We start from the raw sequence: 27564 nt of genomic DNA on the forward strand, positions 1-27564 counted from the left end.
AGCAAGACAAGATGAAAGGAAGGCAGAAAAACAGAGAAGGGAGAAAAAAAGCTGCAGAAAATAGTGTGAATAATGCATGTGTGGCCAGCCCCATGAATGATGGATGATGCATGAAAACTATTTGCTCTCTTTTTTCATTCGGAGACAGACCATGCTTGCATTAAAGGGCACGAGTTGTCATTTTATTTGTTCAATTCCTAATAATGCTTGCAGTGCACGTTACCAAAAATACATCAAATACATTTTTTTAAAAAACACACACTTCCGCATTTAAAAAAAAAGACATGCTGTAGGTTACCAACAGAGACAGAAAAAAAAATGATAACCTTTTGTGACAATGTGGGTGAAAAAAAAACCTCAACTAAAGAGTAAATGCCGTCTTCAAATCCCACATATTTTTTTACTATTTGGCTTTAAAAGGGGACAAAATCAAGGCGCCTATTTGTTTCTTCACAGTGATATTTGGTGCGAGCGCGACAGTCCACCTCCATTATTCAGGTCACACTCGAGTTGCAACTCAAGTTTTTAAGTGGTGAACTTGGAATTACTGAAGCGGCACCACTTTACAACAAACGTCCTCCTCCGAGTTGCTCCTTTGGGCATTTGTTGTACAGTCTTCAAGTCGAGTGGTTAAAAGAAAGAAAAAAAAAAAAGCCAAGAAGGAATTATTCAGAAACCATTGGGAATGCTTTGAACTGTGCTTAAACGCAGCACAAAACATCATAAAAGGCAGTAGATCGACTGATAAACACTCGAAAATGTGTCAAATTAACACAACGTGCTTAAGGAACATTTTGAGCATTTGGGTAACATTCACCGCCAGTCTTGCGCATGAGAGTTCTGAAGAGTAAAGATGGCAGACGCATGGCATCATATCACGGCGGACGTTACAGTCGCTCCAAGGCGCACGGCAAATGCTCCCAGTACTTCCAAAGCAGCGCCAGGAGGGACACGGCCACGCAGGAGAGCGCCAGGCGGAGGCGGCTGCGCAGGAGCGGGGCGGCGAACTTGGCCGCCGTGGACACGCACACCAGGATGACGGTGGCGAAGGCCAGCATGATGTTGATGCACTTGCCCAGCAGCACCTTGGCGTCGGCGCTCTCCAGCTGCACCGTTTGCTGCTGCTGCTGCTGCAGCTCCAGCTTGGACACGCGAGTCTGGCACGACTCCAGCACCTCCTGAACGGGCACGCCATCACGTGACTGTCTGGTTTGCCGAGTCGGGCGGACGGGCGCGGTTACCTGGATGTCCCTGGCCCTCTCGTAGGCCTGGTAGGCCACCTTCTCCTCGATGCTGGCCAGCTCCTGCTTTAGGTTGCCGGTCTCGTGCTGGTGGAGCTCCGTCAGGTCGTTCAGCTGGTCCTCCAGACGCTCGTACCTGACGCCCAAAACGCACGGGGAGCAGGGTTAAGCCGCAGCTCTGCTTAGCTTGTGGCTTGTGTGCAGGAGTCACCTGTAGCGCTCCTCCTGCAGCACCTGAGTGAAGTATCCGTAGTCGCGCTTGAACTGCGCGTTGAGCGCCTCAACGTCGTGCCCCAGCCGCGTCTGCGACTCGCGGATGTCCCGGACCATCTCCAGGACCTCTGCCAGCCTGCCGCCGCCGCTAACGGGGTTGCCGTTGGAGTCGGCGGAGGCCGAGGTGCCGGAGGAGCACTCGTCGTCGCTGTGGTACTTGGTGGGCTTGGCCACGGTGGTGGCGCTGCCGCTCAGGCCGCGGCCGCCGGCCTCGCCCCGCAGCCCCGCGCCGGCCTCCATGCTCTTGAGATGCGTGATGTTGTCGGCGCTGCCGTACTTGTTGCGGATGAGGTTGGCGAATCCGCGCGACTTGTTGAAGAAGAACGGCGGCGAGAGCGACACGCCCGGCCCGATGGTCTTGACCTTGTCCAGCGCGAGGTGGCGCACCGAGTGAGGCAGGCCGCCCTCTTTGCCGTGCCCCCCCGACGCGTCCCGGGTGTCGTTCTTGTGGCCGTCCTTGGCGCGGCGGTGGTACTGCTCCAGCTTCCTCTGCAGCTTGGCGATGGAGTGCGCCGACTTCTGGTTCTTCTTCTCAAACACCTGGCGGATGCGAACCATCTGCGGTGGCAAAAAAGCAGGACTGGTCCCCTAAGTCTCCACTGCAGGGTGCGCCTATCTCAGAGTTTATTTTCCCCACCTGCTGCTTGTCGGCGTTATTGACCAGCTTCAGGTACTCGGCCACGTTTTGGTCCCGGGCCGTCTGCTCCACCTTGATCTGCTCCGTCACCTAGAGCGGCGCATGGTGAGAAGCTACATTGAGACAAACGTTGTGCTTTGCCGCCATTTAGCAGCATCTATAGGCAAGCGCCGCTGACCTTGACAATCTTCTGCTGCAGGCTGTCGATGCCCAGCGCCCCCTTGTTGAAGTCCAGGCCCACGCCGTCCACCACGTCCAGGTTGGACTCGGAGCCGCCGCGCCGCATGGGCACCGGGATGCTGAGGACATCGCAGCCGCTACGCTCCGCCTGGACACCAAAGTCAACGTTAGCTAACAGGGGAGCGATGTCGTTGTCCCACAAATGGTTTTTTTTTTTTTTTACAGTTAATTCAGTGCATTAGTCACTCTACTCCCGGGACAAATATGGAAATTTAACACTGGACTTCAGCAGCCTTTAATCCATCACACTGCCGGTTTTGCCAAGGACTCTCTGTCTGAGTGTGTGTGTGTGCGCTTGTCACGCGCACACACACACACAAACTGATGCAGTTACATGAACATAAACGGGGCCAACGCATCACACAGATAACCTGCAGCAGCTTCATTTCCTCATAATGGACACTCAAAATAGTCTAACATAATGTGTGTTTTGGTGCTAATGGCCCTTTTAGGGAAGTGAGCTTCATTGCTAACGCGGCGCTGGAGGAAGCTGGCTCACTTCATTAAGCAACGCAAAAAAAAAAAAAAAAAAAACACATCCACGCCGGTGCCAAAAAGAAAGGCGACAGATAGAAGAAGCTCTTCTCTTAAATGAGTGTGCACATAAAAATGTCACCGTCTAAATTAAGGCTGCATTGAAATCCCGAGCACGTTCGCGTACACAGCAAGGCAAACAGTTGGGAACGTTGCTAAAGTTCACTCGCAAAGGGAAAAGGACATGTTAAGGTGAAATGCAAAATGAGGCCCTCGGGCTTCGGAGAAGAACATCCTGGAGGGTGTGGGTCGAACGCACACACAGACAGCGTACAAGAAAAGTTTCAAGGCCTCGCTTGGGGTTTCTATGCCACACGTGGGATCTAAAATAAATATATAATAATAATAATGATAAAAAAAAAAAAACATGGTAATCTCTCCTCTTCTCTACTCTTGTAATCCCAACAGTTTAATCTCGAAAAGATTACCAGGCAAATCTTTGGAAAAAAAAAAAAGGGATCTGATATGCTGAGACTTTGGCGTCAAAACGTCCGGGATGTTTTTGGAAGGACAATGCATCTCACCTCGGTTCTTGGAAGAACACCAAGACACAAAGCAACACAAAGAGGAAGTTTCATACACACACTTTTCCTCTTCCTAACATTTTGGATGATCCCACGGAGGCCATTTTGAGATCAAACTTGTGCTTCTAACACCGACGCTGGATCAGATGTGTGTGTATGACAAACGTAAGTGTGTACGCGTCATTCTCACTTTAACAGGGAGAGTATTTGCGGCTGGCTTAATCCACAGCGTGTTACTCACACACCCGACACGGCTGCCAATGGTGCGTGCGCGTCTCTGCGTGGCGGGATTAGCTCGCATTATCTTGCTAATCCGTCGTCGAACCTGCGTACGGTCGCCGTCGCGGCGTCCGTCCGCCCGCCGCTAGCCTGGAAAAACAGCATGCTGGTTGCCATGACAACAGAGATGACTGAAGAGAGGCAGCGGTGAAGCCGCCAGTGGCAATCACTCTCCTCTTTTTTTTTTTTTTTGCCTCTCAATGCAGAAAAGCACAAAGTGTGAAATCGGTCTAAACAAGCTCATTGGGGTTTGACGTCAGGAAGTGAGATTTCCTTCCACCCCATTAGGAATCAGAATGGCACAAAAAAAATCAACAGTCTGCATCTGTAGCGCTCACCTTGGCCACCTGAGGGCAGTATACAATAAATGGACACCTGGTAACTCAGTAAGCTGCAGTAATATTCGTAGTTTTTTTCTCAATCTGCAGTCCAAATCGTGCATCTGATTCCCGAAACACAAAATACAGGCGTTTATCGAACAATATTGAAAAATGCACGATACGAAAATCCTTTTGGAACGGTTAGCGAGGAGGCAATAAGTGGATGAGGCCGAACGCAGCATGTTGTGTCCAAATGTCAAAGGGAACCTCTGGCCTCCAAAATGTAATCAAGTATTCAGAGTGAGATGGAGCGTTACAATCGCATCTCCGGGACTCGTCGACATGGAAAACAGCCGCTTGGTAAATGAGACGCCCGAGAGCCAACGTGTCCGAGCATGACGGCGCAAAGTATCACTCGAACGTTCCCGGAGGAGCTCATCTGGTTGGAAACGAGAGCGGGACCATGTTTTGCTCGGGAACACTCATCTCTCGTAGTGGTGACCTTTAAATGGAGGACCACTCGAGGTCAGCGTGCATGTCAACAAAGCACAGCATCAACCCGAGGGAAAACAACATCCAGCAAAGAAACTATTTGAGTCAGAAGGTGAACACTGAACAAACCTGTTCCACTCTGCCTGCATTATCACCCTATACACAACCTCCATGACAGCAAGTCGAGTTCGGACTGTCTAATTGCATTCTCAAGCGGCAACAGTTAACATAAGGATGGAAATTAGTGCCACAGCCAAACTCTTATTTGCAGCCGACGCGCATCATTCATCCACAATTACATTTTTTTACAATGAGATGACAGATGTTTGTGCTTACACAAAAGTGTTGCTTAGCAATGTGTTACAGATAGTTTGTTTCGATTTCATGGCCATTTTTATTCCATAGCAGAATCGCTTGTTGCTGCCAAGTAGGTGACAAGTTACCTGATTTGTTTTCATCGGCGTGGCGTGCAAACGTGCAATACATTTTGTGCAATTGTCATCGAATATTGCAGAGTTACAAAGTGCAATTCACTGAAGTATCGATAAGACAGCAGAACAACATTAACGCGTTTACCATTTTAGCGTCGACGGGGTAACCGCAGCCCGACTTGTGGTAAACTTTTCCCCGCAACTGCTCCACCGGCTCCGGACATAGTCCCGGCTCGACTGGGTTCCAGTCTTCGCCACGAAAGTAATCCGTTAGTGGCTACAACATCGCCGGTTCCGAAACACCGGACTGCACCACAACACACTACATCGACTCCTCCAGGGACGATGGTGAGTTTCGCCCACCGTGGCAGCCCGGCGCCACTGACACGTTCGGAACGCCGCCAGCAACTCGTCAAACGACTGAGAGGCTGTTGCGCACCGCCCGCCGCGTCTAAGACGAGGAGGCGTGGCTTGGCACAGTAAACACATATCGAGCGCGCCCAAAAACATTTCGCAGAAAGTAAATACATTAAAAAAAAAGAACATTAGATATTGGTATAATTGATATTTCAACAATTTATTTTAATTATTATGAATTCATTTAATTATTATTACTTAAATTCATTATCGATTAAAAATCAAATGTGGTCTTTTAATTATTAGAATGACTTAAAATCATCATGAATTAAAAATCCAATGTGGTCCTGAACACAAAAGTTTGCACAAACGTCTGGCTGCTTTACCGCAGCAGGCGTTGTGTCATCAATCATTCAAACAATAATGAAGCTAATTAGTCTGCTTAGTGTAACGTGATCTCTCAGGGCCCACTCTTGGTTAATTATTCATCTAATCTGGCCATTTTGTCACCTGAAGTATGTGGAAAAAGCTGACTGAAGGGCTAGGTTGTACTTCTTAAGCGAACTCTGACCCCAATCGCCAAGTCCACCTGAGGAGGACACTCTGCGGGATATGGATCGCCATGACAAGTGCCGGCGCTGACGGCACGGAGCCCCGTGAGGGCTTTGCCTGAAGCTCCATTATTGGAGTCCGGCTGATGAAACTGTTACGTGTGTTTGTGTGTGCGCGTTGATGGATGGCCTCCCAGCTATGATCAATACTAATAACTTCACACACTTCCAGTCCATTTCAGCCACGTATCGATTAGCGTGATCGATACACGTGTGGTAAAACAGAGACAAGGGAGAGCTTTAATTGTTATTCATGGCGGACGTAATTATGCCTCTTGTCGATGTTGACGATGTCACATGTGCGTCAAGAGCCAGCAGAGATGTAAGCTCCCCACATGACACCATTGTTCTTCTCTGCGAGTGCTCCTGTTTGTGTTCTTTACGGACTTCCTGGCCGACTTCCCGTCTAGCGGACGCCGATAGCGGGGCGGAGCAGCTAAAAAGGAGGCTCGGGCCGAGGGGGATGTTTAGGCGACGAGCGGGACCCTTCTGGGTTGGAATGTTGGAGGGAGGATGCAACCTTATGGGAGCGTCCCACAATGTTTAGGAGAAGGAGGTGTGTGAGGGGGGGTCAGAATGTTCCGTGAATACGGTTAATGACTTGCACCAGGGAGAAGTGCACGATGACGTTGAGGTCGCTTCGGTCACATTCGTCGGGTCCAGTCGGTTTGAGAGTCGCTGGATATAACGTGACGCCGTGTGCGGAGGAAGTGACAGACGGGAGACAGACGGCGAAAGGTCGAGCGAGTGACACAACCTCCTCGCTCACAGACGCTCCGAGGAGGGAGCCAATGAATCTTTGCTACTTTTTTAATACAAGCGTCCATCATGTCGCTCGGCGACACTTGACACGTGTCCTGAGGGGAACGCGTGACGCTCCTTATCAATTCGTGAGCTCTCTCATCTGCCCACAAGTAACAATGTGAGCATTTTGGTTTGGTGCCTGGGCTCGCTCACCCCCCCGACGGTCGCCTCTTTTGTGCCTTCCTAGCAGGGGAACTAAATCACCGGGTGGCATGAATGGACCCAGCAAGGCCGGAGAACATCTCGCGGCGATCAAATGAAGGCGGGGTCGGGCGTCCAGCAGATGCGGCGCTGTCGGCGCATATCACACGCTGACACGTTAGCCTTTTACACCGCTCTTTGGACTCAATTGTGGCACGCAGATGGAGCCATTAAGCGTGGCGGTGAACATCTGCGGCTCGGTGCGCGACAGGACCTCCTCCGAGGCCGAGCGGCACCTTCGAATAACAATCGCCGCCCGCACAGAGAATTGCAAAATGGCCATAAAGTCTATTGAAAAGATGTTAGTTGCTTTCGGCGCATGCGTGGGCGTCTTTTATGCGTCACCTGGCACACACACTCATGGTGCCCGTGACCTTTCAGGCCTTTTGTCTTGGTTTGAGTGTTTTGAAGTTTTCGCAAGGCTAAAGGACAACAGCGGCAGGGACGCGCGCAGGCGCCCTGAAACGGCCCACGCTGGCTGCCATTATCAGGAAAACAGAAGAGCGAGGCAACGATAAGATTAATTCATTGCGCTGGCAAATATGCTAATGAGTTACATTTGTTAGTTTTCAGGAGCGTCACAAAATTAAATCGACTCTCATTACGCAGGTTACATGAGGTCCATTTGTGATGGATTTACATTTACGTTGAAAAACGTCTTGGTTTATAATTAGAATCAGTGCGTGTGTGTCGAATGCTCATTAATGAGGAAGTGAGGGGGGGCTTCTGTCCGGTTACCATGGTGACAAATTGAGTATGCCATGCATAATGAAGATGAGGGGTCTGCGGAATCTATTTACTTCACGACCAGCTTCATCATCCACAAGGTCATCATCATCATCGAGGGGGCGTGTCTAATCAGCGCGTTTAATGCGAATTGCTAACATAGCATGGCTACATGATTGCCACTGTGGCACCATAATATTTTTTATTTGAGGTCATCGCCCTTTTTGAGCATGTCCTTGTTGGGGGCGGTGGGAAAACAGGAAGTGCCCCATTAAACCGGAGGAGTTACACAACACTTGTCGCACTTTTTTTTTTTTATAACCGCTGTTTACTTGCGTGAAGCCACATAAATGAGACCGTAGCAGTTTGTGTTTCCAACTAGAAGCGTGGACTGCACTCTTCCGTCCATCAAAGTTGTCAAGCAAGAGAAAAAGGGACTAAATGTAAAACTGACACGGATTTTAAAACATGCATTTGCCCCAGGCATAGCAACACAACCGCTATTATTCTACGACTCACAAAACACACAATGTCAAGGCACGTGACGTCTCCGTGTGTGTTTTTTAACTTAGAAATCCTAAAAAAGGTGTGGCTGCCTGCCCGCCTTTGCTGCTTTTGACATTCTTGAAGCGTGACACAAGCAAGCAAAGGTCAACAGCGGTTCTGAGCGTCACCCCAAACGTGGCAGAACTTGTCTACGAGCCGCAAGCACACGCCGCAACTCGCATCCAACCATCTTGATATTTTCCATAGAAGACAGACTCGCTCAAGAGTCAACAAAACAACACTACCTCTGTCACGAAGATGAGCGGCAAGGCGCTGTGGTTCTTCCTCATGGACTCAAAGTGCACAGTGACAAATGGCTTCAGGCTCTTTGAAATAACCCCCCCCCCCCCGCCTCTCTCACCGGGGCCCTTTCGACACTCTTATTGTGAAAACCATTGCTTCCTGTGTCAGCACCCGCCAGAGCATCAGCGCGCACACTCCCTCAGCTTCAACAGCCGGCCGGACCTTACAAGGAAAGCGCCGGGCGGCCCAAATGGAATCTTTGCGATCCTTATCGGACACCCTCGGATGGTCTTGGTACACATTGCCACGGCAACCGCGCCCTCAGACCAAGGATGGAGTCGACTAATGGTGAGTGAATATGCCAGAAGCCTCCAGAGGGGACTATGCTTATAATTTACAGTTTGTGTGTGATTTTGGGATGAAGTGATTCAAGTAATTTCTTTGTACTATAAATGATATATAAATTTACAAAACATTTTACATTGCAGTGTGTCAAGCTCAAGAATAAAAACATGCAAAAATAAAGATGTTATCAGCTTTTCTCTCTCTGGACTAGTAACACAAACACAGCCAATATCTTGTTGCAAACATCAGTAGTTACATTTTATCGTGAGCTCACCTCCTCCACCTTCCAACATGGACTTCTGCCTGTAGTGCGCTCTTTCGAACACCTGGGGCGTTGTCGCCGAGAACCAGTTGCTGCTGCTACCGGAAGTGTGTCCTTGACCAATCAGAAATCTCCATTTTATTTAGTGTTTAAATCCTGAATTAAACCATTAAAATAAAGAATACAAAACAAATAAATACAACATCTGCTTTTCGCAATTGTAATGCAATTGGAGCAATAAATTAAATAGGCTTCCTGCTTGTTATCGCTGTAAAAACTGCTAGTTGGTGGACTTTCCGTTGTCAAAATTGAATTAAATATCAACATCACAACGTTTTCAAAAAGTTCATTTTACTAAATAATTACAAACACAGCAACAACATACGTACCTTCTTTATTTATTTTATGTGCTGTTGTTTTTCCTACTCGGAGGGTAGCCATATTTTTTTTTCTTCTTTTGTGGTGGTTATTCTTCTTCGATGGTGTATCCTATCACAATGTCGTTTTACCGCCTTCAAGTGGACTGGAGTATAGATTAATGTTAAACGAAAGATGCTACAATTACTGTAAGTCACATTGACAATCACGAGTGGCCATATTGGTGCAACTCAATCATTCATTATCTCTACCAATATTAAACACGAAATAACAAAAATAAGTTCAAACAAACTCTTGTCCCTGAACTAACACAACACCTGCAGTAACGTTTCTGAACACTAGATGGTGCCACTTTACTGTTTAATATATGGCGTGTGGGCCAAACGTACCGACATGAAAAAGAAACTTAGTTTAGAGAGGATAATACAGATTGTATGGGACGAAAGATCCAAGAAAGGAAACAAAGGAAGTGAGGGAGTCATTTTGGTACATTTATCATTGCACATATAATGTAAACCTTAAAAAAAAAATAGTATGTATATATATAAAACATTTGATGTATTATTGCCATTCTTAAAATACATCAATGAGTTAGAAGAAGCAAAAAGGCTGACTAAATGTGCTCCCATTGTATCACGAAGTGAATTTGTATTTTTAATACAAACCTTATTATGGATCACGGCATGCGTGGATGTTATCAGGCCGATGTCGCTGAGGGTGGACTGTGTGTGAGTGTGTGTGCAGGCAGTGGATGCAGGTGGAGCAGCTCATGCAGGCTGAATGGGGGCTGCTGGTGGCACAGCAGATAAACAAGTCATGAGCTGGGAATAATCCCCTCAGCGGGGATTGACACCCGCCTGTTGACAACTTTTCTTGTCCTCGGTTTCAGCCTGAGTGAAGACTTGGACACCGTCACTACTTTTTAATTGGACTTTCGACTCTAATTCAACACGCACCCAGACGTGCGTTTGAATATGTGTGTGAGTGTGTGTGAGTAGGCTAAGAGGTATGTGTTGATGTGCCATGCGATGCCTGTGAATCACTCGTAATGTTTTTCTGGCTGCGTGTCTCGCGGGCCTTCGTGTCAGTACACGCCAGCTTTTCCTCCCCCTCTTCCCAAACACATTTTTGTGTCGCGTTAACGACCGATTAAATGTACGCTTGACACTTCTGACCTGTTTGTCGAAGCCATTTTCTAATTGTGAGACAGCACAATTGAGGGTGAATGGAACTATTGCTTTGATGTCCACTGGTAGGCATTTTTATCATTTGTCATTTGGGGTACGATGCTTCAGGAAGACCCCAAGGATCCGTCCCGAGTACCCTAATGTTTTGTGTTGGCTAATCTTGAGATAATGTTGAAGTGAAAGGTGTCGACATGGTGATATTGACACAGGTGCTGTCTGCTCGGCTAGCACATCACCTGTAATTTCTTCAGCCAGCCTCTCGATGTGATGTTGGCTCATCTTTTGAAAAAAATGGTGTGTGTGTGAGTGGGCATATGACATCAGGCCCTTGAGTAATAATAATCAGCGAGTGTCTCAATGTCAACATGGGCCCTCCCTGTTCTGGCTTGCTCTCATGCTACTGAAGCATTCCTGATGCGCGTGTGTCGGCATGCATGTGTGTGTTTCGGTGTAATTAAGTAGCGCGTGGTCGCTCCCTGGAGGGAGGAGGCACCTCAGCGGGGTATTTTTAGGCTACCAGGCCTTCTCTCCTTCGCCTCAATCTTCTCCTTTGCCCTGGGAGCCAATCCCTGCTGACGGGATAATTCCCAGCACATGACTTGCTGATCCATTTCAAGGAGAAAGATTTGATTTGGCTAAGATGACCAGGAAAATACAGAACATTGTCTCACAGAAGACAATAGAAATATCAATACTACCATTATTATTTTGGTCAAAAAAAACCAATAAACTTGACAGGGGAAGGGGGGGGGCATGTCTGCAGGGAGCTGCCAAGGGGCTAACGACGACGCAAGAATGCTGACGGGACAAAAGGCCATAACTGGCTCGTACGGCAGCACAAGCGGCCCATTGTGCGCTTTTCGGCCAGTCGGCCGGCATGCAGCGACGCACAAACCACAGCAAGGCACCTCGTGGCCGCTGCGACCACGTCAAAGTGTCCTTGAGCGAGACGTGCTAAACAAGTGACAGCTCAGCTCAGCTCAGCTCAGCTCAGCTCAGCTCAGAGAGAAAGAAGGTCCTTGGCTCAGTTGAGTTGTTGTGTCTTCACGCCAAGGACGATTCCCAGCTCAGTGATTGCCTCCTTCAACAAAACACCACAACTCAATACAATCAAGAGGAGGCAGGAAACCCATCAAATAAAAACAATTAAAATGTTCACATCGAGGAAATTCCTAGGGAATCTGCTTAGCTATTTTTAGAACAAGCACATCTCAGGAGACAAAGCGGCAGAATTAATGCGAGGGTTCCTGCACGCTCCTGAAAAATAATGCAGAGCTTCCGCTCACCTCCGGCCGTCAAACAGGTGAGTCAAGAATGCATCGGCCAGTGGGCGGCCAAAACCCAAACAGCGCCGACGGTCGACATTCTGCGGCGCCGTGCGAAGGCGGGCGGGCGGCCGGCTCGCCTGTTTTGGGAGCCGCACCAACGGCTCGACTCGGGAGAGAACGTCACGGCCGATAAGGATATTTTCCACAAAGCTGTGTGAAGAATTTCAAGGTCTCCACTGGAAAACAAGATTAACAACCCAATGACAAAAAACAACACGCAAGGCGAGAGAATCGGGAAAATTGGGTGACCAAAATATGTCAGGTGGCTTCAATGTTATTGTCAAGAAGAAGAAAAAAAAAAAACACACAAGGTGCGTTGATAATTGTATTATCGTTGCATTGAAAAAGCCATCGGCGGTGGCAAACAGCGCGCGTTTCCGTGGTGACGGGATGCTACAAAAAGCGTACGGGCACAAACTATCGTAAAGCTGAAAAAAATTGCCGTCACGTGACAGGAACAATAATCGATACACAAATAACACTGTACAAAGAAAGGAAGATCGGGCTCGTGCTTAAACGTCCTCGTTCGATTGGCATTCGGGCTTATACATTCACGTTTGAGGGGGGGGGGGGGGGGGCGGGGGGGGCGAGAGGGCGCCATTTCCGCGGCCCACCTGCAACGACTGACTGGCAAGGACTCAACCACCTGTTGTGGCTTGTATGGCTTCTTCTCTCTCACTCGTGCGTGCATCTTTGAGCGTCCGTGTTCCGTTCCAGTCCATCTTGCTGGTTAAAGTGCGCAGAGAGTTTTCTTTTTTTTCTTTCTCCCCCTCCATCATCAATCCAGGTAACGAGGTCAAAACGATAATCCGAGTTTGAATAATCCGGGCGCGGAGGTCGTCTCCGGGGGAAAAACGTCGTCTACCAGTTGCAGTCCTTCCTGAGCAGCGCCAGCACTTTGCGGCCCAAAGTGGCCGTCCAGGGCTTGACGAAGCTCTTCATGTTGACCAGCAGGTGGCCCCGCTTCCGGTCGGCGTGACCCGCCACCAGGTACTCCACACCTGACAATCAAGAAAAATCAACATATTGGCCAAAATAAGCCCCGCCCCCTTGGCCTGCTAGCTTGTGACCGGACCTGGGTTGAGGATGGGGCAGGTGCAGCCTCTGGCCGTCCACGACTCGGGGTAGAGTGTGACGCGGCCTCGCTGGAGCTTCACCTTCTGACTCAGCACCTTCTGGACCTTCACCTCCACCTCGGCGTGCGAGCCCTTGTCGTGGGCCGACAGCACCTTCGCCTTCAGAACTGAAAGACGCACACAATTATTCGTAGCGTTACAAAAAAACAACTCAAAAATGATTTCCCCCCAATTCTAGTGAACCAAAAATGAGAGATGATGTCGTCCAAACGTCGGCGTGCATATAATGGCTCACCGTAGGCGTAGTTCATGGTGCAGAACAGTTTGCTGTTGGTCAGCGGCTGCTCTTTGCACTCGCACTTCTCTGCGGGGGGCAATCACAGCATCCATTATTGCATGTGTGTGTGTGTCGTCTTCATTCCTCGTGTGTGTCCACTGAGGAATGTGCCTATGCAAGCTAGCGGTGGGGTCCGACTCATGGGACACGCACACGCAAATCATTGTTCTGTGTCTGATTTTCATAAGTGGACACACACACCTGAGTAGTGGAGGGCAGAGAAGAGCTCGTCCGCTCTGAAGATCCTGACGGGCTCGCTGGAGTTCCCCTCCAAGTTGTACAAGTCCGAGCTGCAACACAGCGGGCGGCAGTTTCGGTCAAAAGTATTGGGACATTGGGGGAATTGGCGGCGGCGGCGGCTTTGTGCAAATGAAGTTGGAGCGGGCGTCCGAATACTTTTGGGCTCACCCCAGCACGCAGTCGCCCGTCAAGGGGTCGCAGTCCCCGGCGCAGTCGCACGGCCGGCAGCCGTACGGGTGGAAGCCCCAGTAGCCCGGCAGGCACCTGTCGCAGTGGGGGCCGCCCACGCCGGGCTTGCACACGCACTCGCCGCTGGTCGGGTCGCACGGCGCCGAGCCCACGGGGTGACAGCTGCACGCTGGAAGCAAAAGATCTCACTAGGTTTGTACGTGATGGCAAGTCCAAAGACTCGCTTCCTGTCCTCCGGTGGCTGCCCCTCCCGTGGCTGTTTTGGTGTGTACCAGCTTGCGCGGCGGCGCATGACTAGATTGTTTTCTTTACCCCCTGCCGACTGTGGTATGATCAAAATGTTCCTCGCCAAGGAGGGAAATTCCTCCATTGTCGGAGGATTGCGCCAGCTCGATCTTTTCGATCCTCAGCCGCACGCAGGCCCCTCGTCTGGGACCTTTCATGAGGGACGCCCGCTGTGCGCTGCCGCTCATCGTTTTGAGATTCCAAATCTATTGTGGTCACGCATATTATTTATGACGTAGATACTTTTGAGGTGGCTTGGTGACCGTGGTTACAGAGCAGCAAATTGATTGCGGGTAAACATGGCGTGTTTTGAGATGGTCTGGTGCGTTTTGACAGTTGCTTTTGCACACGCCGTACCTGCGGGGTTGAGCTGACGACGAGGTTCGCATCTGACAGATAATCGCTGGCGAGAATGTAGCCAGCGCCGCGTGTTGACAGATGACTATCTGGTGTTTACTCAACGCTCGTCTGATTGGCGGAGGCCCGGCAGCGCGCCGCTCCGATTTGGGACATTTTGCTGTCTCAACTAGTCGAGCGATTCGTGACCTTCCCGCAAGGATGTGACATCATCGCTTATTTGTCCTTGACCCCATCTAATCCCTTTTTAATCAAACTGTGTGTGCGTGTGTGTGTGTGTCTTACGCTTGCAAGAGTCAGGGGCCGTGTGGGGGCGTCCGGGGTCCCGGAAGAAACCCGCCCTGCAGTTCTGACACTGGCGCCCCTCGGTGTTGTGCAGACAGTCGCACACGCCGCCGCTGCGCTGGCCCGAGTCCCGCCACGCCGACCAATCAAAATGGCAGCTGTGAGCGTGGCCGTTACACTTGCACTCTGCCGGAAAGAGACAATGCCCGCCAGGACGCCGTCAGAACAAGATTCAAAATAATAAGATTCGATCGCTATAGCTACGGTTGCTATTTACGTTAGCTAATTAACGAGCAGCGTTGCTGGGCAACCACACTTTAAGCGTCACGCTTGTACCTTACCAATATGGCTGCCCAACATGCGCATGCTAGTCCACTAGGTGGCAGATTTTTCGAGCAAATTGAGAGGAGCTCACATAAAAAAATACTTTGTTCGGTTTGAAGGTATAAAACATCGGAAGCTTGCGAACGGCGTGCCGGGCGCCCAAATCGGGAAGGTGCGAGGGCACTTACTGCGACACTCGTGCGGCGCCCCCGTCAGGCCGTCGGCGGGCTGCCAGGGTCGGTCGTTGTAGAGCGCGGCGCAGCGCTCGCAGTGGTCGCCGGCCGTGTTATGTCGACACACGCACTTGCCGTGCACCTGCCGCACACATGACCGCACGGTTAGCCACACATTTCCTATTTCAAAACGTCAGAGGGACAGCGAGACGCTTCTTCTTTTCCGTCTTCTTCACCTCTCATAACTTCCCGAATATTCTCCCGCTCCGTCGCTTTCTCTGGCCGACCGAAATGAGTGAATGCGGATTGATTGTTTGGCTTCATCGCTGGAAACAATAAAAGTGGGCCTTGGGTCTGAAAGGCCTGCGTGCACGCGTGTGCATGAGCGTGTGTGTGCGTGCATGAGAAGAGTGCAAGTATGCAGCACTGAGAGCACAATAACAATCTCCTTGTCATTCCTGAGTGCTGGAATGCCATGTATGCTGGATAATGATTGAATGGGGGGGAGGGAGGGGAGGGTGGGGGGGGGGGCAAGGCATCTGAGGAAGCTCTTTATTTGTTTGCGTTGCACCGTGCCATTGCTATGTGGGACAGACGCTGGGTTATACAACACGCTACATGCCAACACAAAGTATGTTTGCTAAACTCCAACATTGTTTCCCACGGTGTGTGTACATGCGTGTGTGTGCATGTGTGTGCGTGTGAGACACGTCGCCAACTTGAGCCCAACACGTGACGGGCCCAACGTGTCCTCCAGCTGAACTGACCTCGGATCAGCCTGCCATAAACACACACACACACAGTTGGAAAGGTGTTTTGTATGAAATGTACGCATCCCGAAGTCAGCAAGTTCAAGAGTGGCCTTCACTTTGAAAGAATTCAAAACAGTCTGTCAACTGTCAATCAAATAGAACTTTTACGATTTGAAAAAAAATGGATATATGGTGACGATAAGGCACTCTAATGCGGCGAACACACACACACAAGCTGTCATGGTTACATAATTCATATTATTGGATGAGGCGGGCAAAAAAAAAAAGCAATTTGAAGAGTGAGCGGAAGCAAGATTGGACCAATTAGTGTGTGTGTGTATGTGTGTGTGTGTCTGCTGTCCGGGGAACGTTATTATGAGCGCGTGTATGAGTGTTAGCTTTGTGGCTAACTAGCAGACGGTGTAATCATTCTGAACAGAGTTCCCTTCATCCAAACACTCACACACACACACACGCACTGTCTGGACTCTAATGACGCCAACACACACACACACACACACACACACACTTGGCCAAACCAAAACACATTCTACACTTGTCATTGGGATGTGCGCTCCAAAGCCACCACAGGATATTACAGCGTGTTCCGTTCATTTCCCGGGACTTGGCCGGGTCAGAAGCAGAACCTGTCCCGGCTTAGCACTTAAGCCAACGCTGTGTCTTCAACTTAGCATTGATCCTCTACAGCAAGTCAAGCCCCCCCAACCCCAATCCTTCCCGACGTGACGCGTTCCCTCATCCGCCGATGAGGGCCGCTTATGTAAGCGTGTTTGTCCAAAAAGCTGTCCAGGTGCCGCTCACTCGCTGGCTCGCCCGCCCTTGAGAGAGGATTTGGTGTTCAAAGCTGCGGCGCTGCGCAAATATTTGCAAGCAATATTGCAAACAAAGACGGCGTCGGAATCTCGCCCTGCAACGTTGCAAGAGCCCAGGCCGGCGAGAAAACGATTGCTATTGTTTTGGGTCGGCTCCCAAATTTTCTTTTGGGTGGAGTCGCATTCCAAATATCAACCCCGTCCTCCATTTTGATTTCACTACATGGCCCTGGATATCCTTCTCAGGCATTCTTGGCAAGATTGTCCGCCTTTCACTCAAGCACCAAAAAGGGAAAGTCCGCATTTGTCGCCACTGAAATGACCGCCGCACCCCTCCAACACGCTCAGTCCGTTTTGTTTTTCAACATGGCCTGCCAACTATAAAAGCAAACAAACGGCCGAGCTGTCTTGAGTGAAAAGAGGAAATAGCTAAACGTGTTTGCTTCCCACCGCTGATTGCGAAAGAGAAGATGGATATGTGTGTGTGTGTGTACGTTCACACCTTCATCAGGCCACCATTAAGCGTGACAACCATGTCCGGCGGGGCCGAAAGATGAAAGCCAGCACAAAGAGTTGACTGGCTTGATGATGGGGGTCCATCATTAATCATAACCCCCCCCCCAGCCCGAACAAACATCGGCTTACCACGTGGTTGGTCCGATCCCGGACGGGCTGGTAGCCCGGCGCGGGCACGCACTGCTCGGCGTGCCCGTTGCAGAAGCAGCTGCCCTTGACCATCAGGTCGTAGATGGCAAAGTGGCGTGTGGGCGGAGTCTCAGCGGCGACAGCGGCGTCTTTGGCCTGGCACGGGCACGGCTGGCGCTCCAGCAGCCGGATGCGCACGTTGGTCACCCGCAGCTGCTGCTGGCCCTCGGGGCCGAACGGGTCCAGAGACTCCCACTTGGGGAGCGTCCGGTAGATCACCTGGGGGGATAGAAAATTTCAAAGTCAACAAATCCATCAGACTGGAGAAACTTCTCGACACTCGTGCGTTGGCGTGCACGTTTTCACTTTGTTGGCACCTCGTTTGTTGTTTCGGTGCTCGAAACGTCCCGTCCGGTCGCCGTGACGACGATACCACGAGGGTGTCGGACAGTTGAAAATTGAAGATCCCCCTTTATTATGTCGCCATGGCGACGGCTGCCACTGGTAACCAACGCCCCGAAGAAAGTGTGTGTTTGCAGTGTGTCTCTGTCTCTTGACATTGTTTCGTGTGTGTGTGTGTGTGTGTGTGCGCCTTCCCCCGATTGGTCAGCCTGGCGGGCTGCTAAAGTGCGATGGGAGGAGAGCGATTAATTTCCTGCTCGTTGCAAAAGTTGGCGGGGCCGCGGCATTGTGGTGCACGATTAAGGGAACGCCACAAACGAGGGGGACGAGGAGGGAGGGGCCGAGGCGGGGGGGAGGTATGGGGCGCTGGTCCGCGGGAGGGTACGGAGAGACAAAGACGGGGGACAGAGACGCGGACGCACATAACTCAGGGCGCCACAAAAGGATCGAGACAGCGCGTCCATCGCACAGCAACTGACACACACACACGCACGGCTTAGTTCACAAAACGACACAATTGCACGAGATGTTTTTTTGAAGCATTCGAACAGGGACCCAAATAACTTTTTCCTCCTACTGGACTAGTCTGAGGTTAGCCAAACAAGCCATCTGGACTCTGCCACTGTTGTTGAAATTACAGCCGCGTCTGTCTAACCTAAACAGAACCTTTGCACCGTCTTAGCGTATTAATGATTAGCGCTCAGGGTGAGAACGTTTGACTGAGCGTGATCCATATCTACTCTGAAGCCTGAGGGAAGCGAACGAGCGAGCGAGCGAGCAGGTTCACGGCGGGCCACTCGTAATCTTCCTCGCCCGAGTTCCGGCCGGCGAAAAAAGCGAGCAAGTCTGGCTTTGAGGCGGCTAATTCCATCAAAGCACGCTGGACTGTAACCTGGTAAACAAGCACAATGGGCATTAAAGGGAGGGGGGGGGGGGGGGGGAGTCGGGGAGGGCGTCTGGCCCACAGCACTTCCTTCCCGCCAGATATTTTGCCGAGCGTCGATACGGACGTACGCCTCGACCTCGGTTTCGCATTCTTGCGAGCGCCGACTGTAAATAATACAACGCAGGTGTAAAGCCGGCCGGCCGGCCGCCCGCTCGGGGCGTCTGAACTCGTCGCCCCTCGCCATCCATCACACCTCACGTCTTTGTCAGATTCCCCGAAAGGCTCAGACGCGCTTTGAGGGAGCCGCCGGGGGGCCTTTCCGCTCATCGGATTACATTTCTATAACTCAAGGCATATCGATAACGGTCCGGGAGGGGTGGGCGGGGTGCTCCGCTATTGTCGATGGAATTCAATAGCGGCAAAATCAAATGACACAACTTCAAGTCGCGGTTTTTGACACTGGCCTGGCACTTATTTTGGCAGCCATTGCTAACCAAGAAGGTGCCTCACATCAACATGCGTGTCAGACTGAAGTCGGGGCAAAGATAGAAAAGAAATATTCCGCAAAAGCGGCGCTGCGCCTCACCTCTCCTCGGGTGCACGGGTAGGCCCCGGAATACTTGGACGTGCAGGTGGCGCCGTCCCCGCCGGAAGTGACCGCCTTGCCCTCCGGGACGCCGAAAGCGGCGCTGCAGTTGCGGGCGTAGTACTGCAGAGTGCGCCACGTGCGGCCAAAGTCCTGCGAGCGCTCCAGCGTCATGGCGGCCGGCCGCGGCGAGCGGAAGACGGCGATGAGGTGCGTGAAGTAGAACTCGGCCTCCAGGTCCAGTTGCAGCGTCTCCGAGTCGGCGCCCTCCGCCGACTGCCACCAGGTGTCGGGGTGGCGGAAGGACGAGTCGGACATGGCGCCCGCCAAGTGCGACAGGTGGGGCAGGGCGGCGTTGCACTTGCCGCACTTGGCGGGGCCGCACGCCAGGCCCGGCTCGGCGTAGGCGCAGTAGGGCTCGGTGCCGTTGTTGCCGCACGCGCTCTGGGTCAGGACGCGGCGGCCCAGCGCCAGGTTGCCCATGCGGGGGTTGCAGGCGCGGCTCTCGCAGCGCGGGGCCACGCCCGCTCGCGACATTGCCTCCGGCGCTGCGCCTGGGAAAAAAACAACATTTGAGCCCGCACACAAATGTTTGGACTCAAAGAAAGGATGGAAACTTGAACTTGAAGTCTGAAATGTGAATGACGGAATTGAACAAATGGCGGCCCAGCCCGTAAATCCAAAAAGTCGGGGAGGTCGGAAACGTGACGCAAAAAGGGGATAATGGCGCCATTGTGCACCTGCCGGCCGTGACGCCGATGGAGTTTGGCAGCCGGCGGCGTCGGGACGCCTTGCTTCCGACGAGCCCTCGGGGTGGCCGCTCCCGTTCGGTGCCCCTCTATGTGCGTCAGCCGCGCCACACGTTGGCCCGTTATGGCAAATGAGGCCCGGGCGGGCCGGGGAGCTGTCAGGGGCCGTGTTTTGCCTTCAACAGGAGCTGCCGGCAAATTATGTAACCGTCTGCAGGTGGGGAGAGGTCAGCCGAGGAACGCATTGTGCTGGTCGCCGGGGGGCAAATTAGGAGCATTGTGGAGCCGGCATCTTTTCAGACTTTCAACCACGACGCTCCAGCGCGTTCGATGCAGCGAATTAAGCTTGAGATGAACAACAATGAGGTGGCCCATGTTATTGCACAACAAAAGGTTGAACATGGCGTGTTCGGCAAAATGGATTATGTCTGAGGAATATCGTCAGGGAACATTTCCAACTCTCGCCGCGTTGGACTTGATTCCGAATCCGAGGAAATTAACAACAGTCAAAGTCCAACGTGTTTACCGTGTACATTGCTGAATCATGTTATGGTCACAACAGAACAAAAGTGAAACATTGAACACTGACCTGCACCTGACAACACAGCCACGCTCAGCAGCAGCAGCAGCACAAACGGCAACGGCATGTTGACTCCACTCCGAGGTAATCCACCAAGAGGCGCGCCAAAGGCAGGAGGAGATGTTCTGCGCCCAAAAAATAACCCCAAAAAAACGGCGTGCTTTCAAATCTGGTGCGGCCTCTGTCTGTCACTCAGCTGAGGCGAAGGTGCACGGCAGAGCAGGAGGAGGAGGAGGTGGCAGAGTGCGGCGGGAGGAGGAAGCATGATCTTGTGAGGAAGAGCGCCGAGGAGGAGGACGAGCAAAAGTCCAGCTCGTGTGCGGCCGCTCGGCAACCTGCAGCGTCTTTCATTTCCACGCGCAGCGCTTCGTCCCGCCAGTCCAACTGAGGACACACACACACACTCACACGTAGAGTGAGGAAGCCGGCTCCTCCTCCTCCTCCTCCGCTCTTGCACTTCACTTAAAGGAACATTCCGGAACGGGATGGAGCTCCTCACACATCCAGAGTACCTGAAAAAGTATATATTTTTGAAAACCATACAATTGATTCACCTGCACAATATTGATTAGGTACATCTTTACATGAATGCTGTGATGGATGGTCCTGAGTGGTGTTCCTAATATTCTGGCTATCCAATTGAGCCTTTAGTATGCATAATACATAAAAAATGGTGTCATCCAACTGAAGCATTTTTATCTTTATAAAGGCAAAGGATTAGATTTTGGGTACCTAAAGTGGTGTCCAATCAGTGTGAGCTATGTAAAAAGGAAAACGGCGCTCTCTGGTGGCTACAAGTGGTGCATCATGTTAAAAAAGACTTCATCTCTTCCCGTGTGGGTCATGCTCCAGTGGACACAGCATGTCCCTCTGGCTTGTGGGTCTGCTTCAAAAGTCTCCCAAGTTGGGGCTAATATTTTACGCAAACATAGCTGTCAACACATCATGGGCACCACGCCTTCACCGCTGATGGACATGGCGCTTATGAACGAGTCAGAAGGTGATGTAAGAGCAGCAGTATTCCAAAAATGCGTGAACAACTGCAGGGGAGCTTGATCTATGAGAGAAAAGCACACATTTTGGCGGGTAAAAAAAGATCAGGTTTAAACTTGCCACATGGTTTAGCAACACTTGGCTGCGTAACACACCGTCAGACATTTTAGCACCAGCAGACAAAGAGGTGCCCAGACACCACGACCTCAATATGACAATCATTTCTCTTCTTGCTCAATTTGCTAGGCCACAGCCAAGTGGATTTCAAACAAATTGTAAAAAAATGTGTTTTACATCACATTTATTGTCAAAGACAAAAGACAGTATTTTGGTGACTTTTGAAAGAATGTTATTGGAACGATGGCGTGAAATATGTATTAACGCCCAAAGTGTATGGCTAATAATAACTTAAGCCTTCTTTTTCCTCTTTTACCTACAGTCTATTAAAAGTACTGTGGAAATTTAAAATATAAAATGAGTATTAATATAGTGAAAACACTGACGAAACATTTTTAAATCATCTTTTCAGTAGAGGATTTTGATGTAATACAGCATTCCAGCCGTTGGGTGGCAGTATGGAAGAAAACATGACTCCACGGAGGTCAACACTTAGTACTTCCGGTTTGGCGGGCAGAGCGTGTGTGCGCTTCCGAACGCTATTGTGACGACAAGCTAGTTACCAAACTCCAGCGACTAAGTTACATACATCCAACAATTCGAAATGGTGCGTATGATCTATTTTCATCAATGCGCTTGTGCTGGATTAAGTTTCGTCATCTGTGCGTTGTTTAGCTGGTTAGCAGTTAGCCGCGTTAGCTCCCTCGCCAATGGAATGAATGAAGCGCTTCGCCTCCACTCATGCAGACAATCTTATGGAAGATCGTACTACATATTAAACGTCGTACAAAATGTCACCAACATATTTGTCTTTAGCAAACGGCATTTTCAAGAACTAGGTTTGATCTGAAATGTCTTTTTGTTGTTGCAGAGTTTACCACTGAACCCTAAGCCCTTCCTGAACGGGCTGACGGGCAAGCCAGTGATGGTGAAGCTCAAGTGGGGCATGGAGTACAAAGGCTACCTAGTCTCTGTGGACGGTTACATGAACATGCAGGTGAGCGCCGCAATCAGATCAATCAAAATTAAAAGTTGACCTCATGCTGTATCATGTTTGTTGGCAGCTGGCGAACACGGAAGAGTACGTGGACGGAGCGTTGGCAGGTCATCTCGGTGAAGTCCTCATCAGGTATTCCCGGTTGAATCCGAAGTCAAAGCAGGTGTAAATGCCGTGCAACAAGTGGTTCAAAGAGTTCCTCTTCTCCAGGTGCAACAATGTTCTCTACATCCGAGGGGTGGAAGAAGAAGAGGAGGATGGAGAAATGAGAGAGTGATTCCAACAATCACGGCGTGTGTGTGATTTCTAGTCAAAAAGTGTGCTTGTGTTTTCACCATGTGAAACTAAACGAATGATTGCTTTCTTTTTTTTTGTACCGTTTGTGACCAACTTTTTAGTTGTTAGGAGGCAATAAACCATTGTGCTCTTTATTAAAACTGGCTACCTCTGCTTATTGAAAATGTATTCTATCCAGGTTTGGAATATGATTAGGATTATAAACCCTAGACTAGAATAAAGATGGCTCATGCATCTCTGGGTATGTATAAGCAGTCAACAAGAATAACTTAGCAGGACAAAAAGAAGATGGATGCACATGGGCAAAACAAATACAACGCACTAAGTAAACAAGACATTAAACTGCTAATAGTTGCATGCTTATTTCATGTAACGTGTAGACAGGACGCGTTTCATATTGACCGAGTAACGGGCTTACCTGTTTTGTCTTTTTGAAGCCCCGCCCCTTGTGCACTTTAGCCTCTGTTGCTCAAATATTTGTCAAACAGAATGAGGAGCAAAAAAAGCCAGGTTGCTCTCCGAAGCGTAAAAGCTCACAGCGTCATCTGGAGAAAGAGACAACATGTCGACAAGTCGTTTGAAACTACTGGTGAAAAACGCGCAGCAGGTACTCGTGATTTGCAACAACGGCGAGAAATACCTGACAAAAGGCAACAGTGACATCGACATCCACGTCATCCACGGTGCAAGCGTCGTCGTCGGCAGGTTAGCAACCAAATCTTTGACACAAGTCCTGTTGGGAGCTCTGCTGTCGTTAACACTACTACTCACATTTCAACAGCGCCCTCCAGCGGCTGATGCCAGTCACTGCATCACCATATCGAACCTTTTTTTCTTGTTTCCCAGCAATTGTAATTTTACTTGTGGATGTTAACTGCAGTTTTATTGTCATTTTAGATGAATGATTAAAATCTTCTATTTTTTTGCCTTAGAAATACATTTTTAATATTTTCAGTATAAATGTGCTTTTTGTGCTGCTCAGCGACGGGCTAATTCAAGCGGTTGGCCCGGTTGATGTGATTGAATCGGAGTATTCGGATGCTTCCTTCGATCGTGTGATCGACGCCACGGGGATGTGTGTCTTGCCTGGTGAGTTTCATCATAAAAAGTAAAATAGTTTTAAAAAAGTAGTATTATTATGATTGTGTTGACAGGCTTGGTCGACGCTCACACTCACCCCATCTGGGCCGGCGACCGTGTGCACGAGTTTGCCATGAAGGTAAGCCGCCACGTTGCCGCGGTGACCCTTTCTAATGATGTTTCCGCCTCAGCTGGCGGGCGCCACCTACATGGACGTGCACCGAGCAGGGGGCGGCATCCACTTCACAGTGGAGCGCACGCGGGCGGCCGCCGCCCACGACCTCTTGGCCTCGCTGAGCGGCAGGCTGGAGCGCATGCGGCGGGCCGGCACCACGCTGGTGGAGGTCAAGAGCGGCTACGGCCTGGATCTGCCCACCGAGATGAAGATGCTGGAGGTCATGGAGGAAGCCCGTCGCACTCTGCCCATCAGCATCTCCGCCACGTACTGCGGCGCCCACGCCGTGCCCAAGTATGCCGCACCTCAAATTTTTGCTATCTGTCCAAAGTGATTGTGAAAATCAAGCGTACTTACTTCAATGTGTCTGAAGAGGGAAAAGTGTGGCAGAAGCCACCGAGGACATCCTGCAGGTTCAACTTCCCGCATTGAAGGAGCGCATGGAGGCCGGGACTCTGCGAGTGGACAACATCGACGTGTTCTGCGAGGAGGGAGTCTTCGACGTGCCCTCCACGCGGGCCATCCTGCGGGCGGGCATGGAAATGGGCCTCAACGCCAACTTCCACGGAGACGAGCTGCATCCCATGAACGCCGCTCAGGTAGTCCTCCGTTTGCCGTCCGTCCAGGAGCGTCCTTTCTCACGTCCCGCCCACAGCTGGGGGCCGAGCTGGGAGCGTTAGCCGTCAGCCACCTGGAGGAAGTGACGGACCAGGGCATCGCCGCCATGGCCCGGGCCAAGACGGCGGCCGTCCTGCTGCCGACCACGGCTTACATCCTCAGGCTAGCCCAACCACGGGCACGCGCCATGTTGGACGCGGGCGTGATCGTGGCCCTTGGCAGTGACTTCAACCCCAACGCGTACTGCTGCTCCATGGTGAGTCCCGTGCCTTCCCGTGAGGTGCCTTTTTTGATGCCGCTTTTCTTTCCCTCTCACCCGAAGCCCATCGTCATGCACCTGGCCTGCGTCAACATGAGGATGTCCACGCCCGAAGCCTTGGCGGCGGCCACCATCAACGCCGCCTACGCCCTCGGACGCTCCCACACGCACGGCTCGCTGGAGGCGGGAAAACACGGCGACCTACTGGTTATCAACGCCCCGCGGTAAATAGCTCTTACTCAAAAGGAGATGGCGCATATGGTGACTGTAAATGAAAAGATGAGAGCGGCTCTGCACAGGTGGGAGCATCTCATCTACCAGCTGGGCGCCCATCAGGAGCTCATCCGCTTCGTGGTCGTCAAGGGCGACGTCGTCTATGACAACGACAAGACGCTGGCCTTGTGAAGATCGTTGCGCTTGTGCACGGAGCAAAAAAAAAAAAAAACGGGATCGGCTGTGTGCTTTTATTGAACATGTCAGGACACTCAAGAAATACTTGTGGTATAAAAGTAACTGATCAAAAGTAATAAATGGATCCGTGTGTGTATACCGCCTTGTGGTAGTGGAATGCACCGGGGTCAGGCTTGGTATTTTTTGCCGCCACGGTGGATCTGCTGGTACAGCGTCATGGAGAAGGCCATGCCGAGGAGCTGAAAGCGACGCACCATTAAAAGAGCGCCGTCACATCACAAAATGGCGGCCGCTGAAGGCTGCCTGCCACCCACCTGAATGACCAAGACACACATGGCAATGGTGCCCAGAAGGTGCTTGTTGTCGTCCAGCCACTCCTCCACCTTCTCATAGCAGCCCTGTAACAAAGAAGAAGTCAACTTTCAATGCAAACAGCCTCTGATTTTTTTTCATTTGATCAACTGACCCGCGTCCAGAAGGTATTGGAAGCGTTGTGTCCGCATCCCGAATGGACGAGCTGACAGCAGCTGTCGGGAACGGCGTCCACCTGAAGCGCCGCGCGCCAGTCGCTGAAGCTCGTCACGCCGCAGCAGTGCCACTGCGTGCGCAACATGGAGACGTCACGACAAAGCGTTTTCACCTGCATCGCCACGCGTCTTACCTCCCCCTGGATGGCGTCCCACGCATCCTTCAAGCCGGCGTTGTTGTCCGTGTTGTACAGGACCAGCCCGTCCTTCAGATCCCGCCGGGCGTTTTCGCTCACCTGCGAGGAAACAGACGAACACATTCGAGATGTCCTTTGGCAGCGGAAACACGAGCGCGTCCGACCTTGTCGGTGTAGACGAAGAAGAGGATGAGGAGGATGAGCTCGGCCAGCAGGATGATCAACAGGACGATGAAAAACTTGGAGAAGAAAAACAAATAATATTCACACTCGCCCATAAAGGATCATTTGGATGGCAGTTGACTCACACTTAGCAGGAGGCACTTGTTCTCCTTGATGGCACCCAGGCATCCCAGGAAGCCCGTCACCATGACGACGGTGCCCAGCATCACGATGAGGTTGGCGGCCGACATCGACGGGAAGGACGGCGACAGCGTGGCGAAGTTGCCCTGCGACACCGACAGCCACACGCCCACGCCCAGCAGGCCGCACCCACCCAACTGCAACAAACATACCGGTCACTCACTTCCCGTCCGTCACATGCGGGATGGACTTGTGGAAATGGCATTACCCAAAAGAGCAGGTTGAAGAGGAAGAGCATGTACTTGACACAACAGACACAGCCGCGAGCCATCTTGCAAATTACTGGACCTAAAGTAGAACATTAATTGACTCCATGTAAATGTTGGCATTGTAACATCACAACAAACTTACCACTTGAATACGATGACGGAGGAGAAACTAGGACGATCTGGAAAATATCAACATGAACACGGAGTGAAACTTCGTAATGATAATGTAATATTAATAGAGTTGAACTGCATTTATTGTTAGGCCAAATTTTTGCAGAGTGACGTCACGGGAGTGAACTTCAAATGAGGCTTTAACAAGTTTGGAGGTTTGCGCAGCAAAAAAAATAACCAGCTGCATTTTAACTCTCACCAACAAGGCCACTTACAAGACAAGAATGATAAACAATAGTTTTTAGTCCACTTTGGAGGGCTTTCTACAAGGCCATGACTATTTTTGTGCCAGGAAAAAAAAAAAAAATCACAACAAGCGGAGACAGGGAAAAAGAGGGACTATTTCTTACCGCGCTATGAACTGAAGCTTGTCATTCCGCAGATTGCTTGCCAGCCTTCGTCTTTCACATACTGCTTCTGCGGGAAAAGTTAATTAAAAACAACAAACGAAGGCTGGGAGTCGACAGAAAGCCCGTCAAAGTTGACGCCACGGCCGTGGTACATCCACAGTACGAGAAATGTGCGGAGGGCGGAGCTTGCGGCGGAGGAAGA

General features: G+C 50.8%; 5 protein-coding genes across 10 annotated transcripts; 2 read left to right on the forward strand and 3 right to left on the reverse strand.

The window, feature by feature from the left end:
• Nucleotides 1-160: 160 nt before the first annotated feature.
• LOC148379060 (transmembrane and coiled-coil domain protein 3-like) lies at nucleotides 161-9582 on the reverse strand. Of its 4 annotated transcripts, none has more exons than XM_088366706.1 (7): nucleotides 9456-9582; nucleotides 9079-9180; nucleotides 2330-2479; nucleotides 2152-2241; nucleotides 1453-2072; nucleotides 1242-1377; nucleotides 161-1178 (listed from the first exon to the last, which is right to left on the reverse strand). In XM_088366706.1, the coding sequence occupies exons 3-7, from the start codon at nucleotides 2435-2437 to the stop codon at nucleotides 888-890; spliced, it is 1245 nt and encodes a 414-aa protein (XP_088222832.1). In that variant the 5' UTR covers nucleotides 2438-2479; nucleotides 9079-9180; nucleotides 9456-9582; the 3' UTR covers nucleotides 161-887. The 4 variants fall into 4 exon arrangements, with proteins under 4 accessions (XP_088222832.1, XP_088222833.1, XP_088222830.1 ...); XM_088366707.1 differs by having other exon boundaries at nucleotides 9079-9222; nucleotides 9456-9523; XM_088366704.1 differs by lacking the exons at nucleotides 9079-9180; nucleotides 9456-9582 and adding an exon at nucleotides 8462-8603.
• A 2688-nt stretch (nucleotides 9583-12270) lies between these two features.
• Nucleotides 12271-23795, reverse strand: ntn4 (netrin 4). Of its 3 annotated transcripts, XM_088366701.1 has the most exons (14): nucleotides 23703-23795; nucleotides 23481-23607; nucleotides 21391-22990; nucleotides 21243-21303; nucleotides 20668-21170; nucleotides 19330-19883; nucleotides 17456-17734; nucleotides 15241-15367; nucleotides 14729-14914; nucleotides 13781-13970; nucleotides 13574-13662; nucleotides 13331-13399; nucleotides 13035-13202; nucleotides 12271-12960 (listed from the first exon to the last, which is right to left on the reverse strand). In XM_088366701.1, the coding sequence occupies exons 5-14, from the start codon at nucleotides 20723-20725 to the stop codon at nucleotides 12821-12823; spliced, it is 1860 nt and encodes a 619-aa protein (XP_088222827.1). In that variant the 5' UTR covers nucleotides 20726-21170; nucleotides 21243-21303; nucleotides 21391-22990; nucleotides 23481-23607; nucleotides 23703-23795; the 3' UTR covers nucleotides 12271-12820. The 3 variants fall into 3 exon arrangements, with proteins under 3 accessions (XP_088222827.1, XP_088222825.1, XP_088222826.1); XM_088366699.1 differs by having other exon boundaries at nucleotides 20668-21303; XM_088366700.1 differs by having other exon boundaries at nucleotides 21243-22990.
• On the forward strand, nucleotides 22219-23202 carry snrpf (small nuclear ribonucleoprotein polypeptide F). Its single transcript, XM_088366717.1, has 4 exons — nucleotides 22219-22375; nucleotides 22640-22765; nucleotides 22833-22897; nucleotides 22976-23202. Exons 1-4 carry the CDS (start codon nucleotides 22373-22375, stop codon nucleotides 23040-23042), a joined length of 261 nt encoding a protein of 86 aa, XP_088222843.1. The 5' UTR covers nucleotides 22219-22372; the 3' UTR covers nucleotides 23043-23202.
• amdhd1 (amidohydrolase domain containing 1) lies at nucleotides 23547-25741 on the forward strand. Its single transcript, XM_088366708.1, has 8 exons — nucleotides 23547-23767; nucleotides 24045-24151; nucleotides 24217-24281; nucleotides 24334-24611; nucleotides 24691-24916; nucleotides 24973-25191; nucleotides 25258-25418; nucleotides 25494-25741. The coding sequence occupies exons 1-8, from the start codon at nucleotides 23625-23627 to the stop codon at nucleotides 25597-25599; spliced, it is 1305 nt and encodes a 434-aa protein (XP_088222834.1). The 5' UTR covers nucleotides 23547-23624; the 3' UTR covers nucleotides 25600-25741.
• Nucleotides 25645-27562, reverse strand: LOC148379064 (tetraspanin-9). The gene is made up of 9 exons (XM_088366713.1): nucleotides 27363-27562; nucleotides 26984-27020; nucleotides 26841-26920; nucleotides 26578-26769; nucleotides 26434-26508; nucleotides 26267-26368; nucleotides 26072-26203; nucleotides 25920-26003; nucleotides 25645-25844 (listed from the first exon to the last, which is right to left on the reverse strand). The coding sequence occupies exons 3-9, from the start codon at nucleotides 26901-26903 to the stop codon at nucleotides 25773-25775; spliced, it is 720 nt and encodes a 239-aa protein (XP_088222839.1). The 5' UTR covers nucleotides 26904-26920; nucleotides 26984-27020; nucleotides 27363-27562; the 3' UTR covers nucleotides 25645-25772.
• Between the last annotated feature and the right edge of the window lie 2 nt (nucleotides 27563-27564).

The sequence above is a fragment of the Syngnathus floridae genome, chromosome 22 (assembly GCF_059516105.1).
Source record: "Syngnathus floridae isolate MCC-2025c chromosome 22, RoL_Sflo_1.0, whole genome shotgun sequence".
NCBI lineage: Eukaryota > Metazoa > Chordata > Actinopteri > Syngnathiformes > Syngnathidae > Syngnathus > Syngnathus floridae.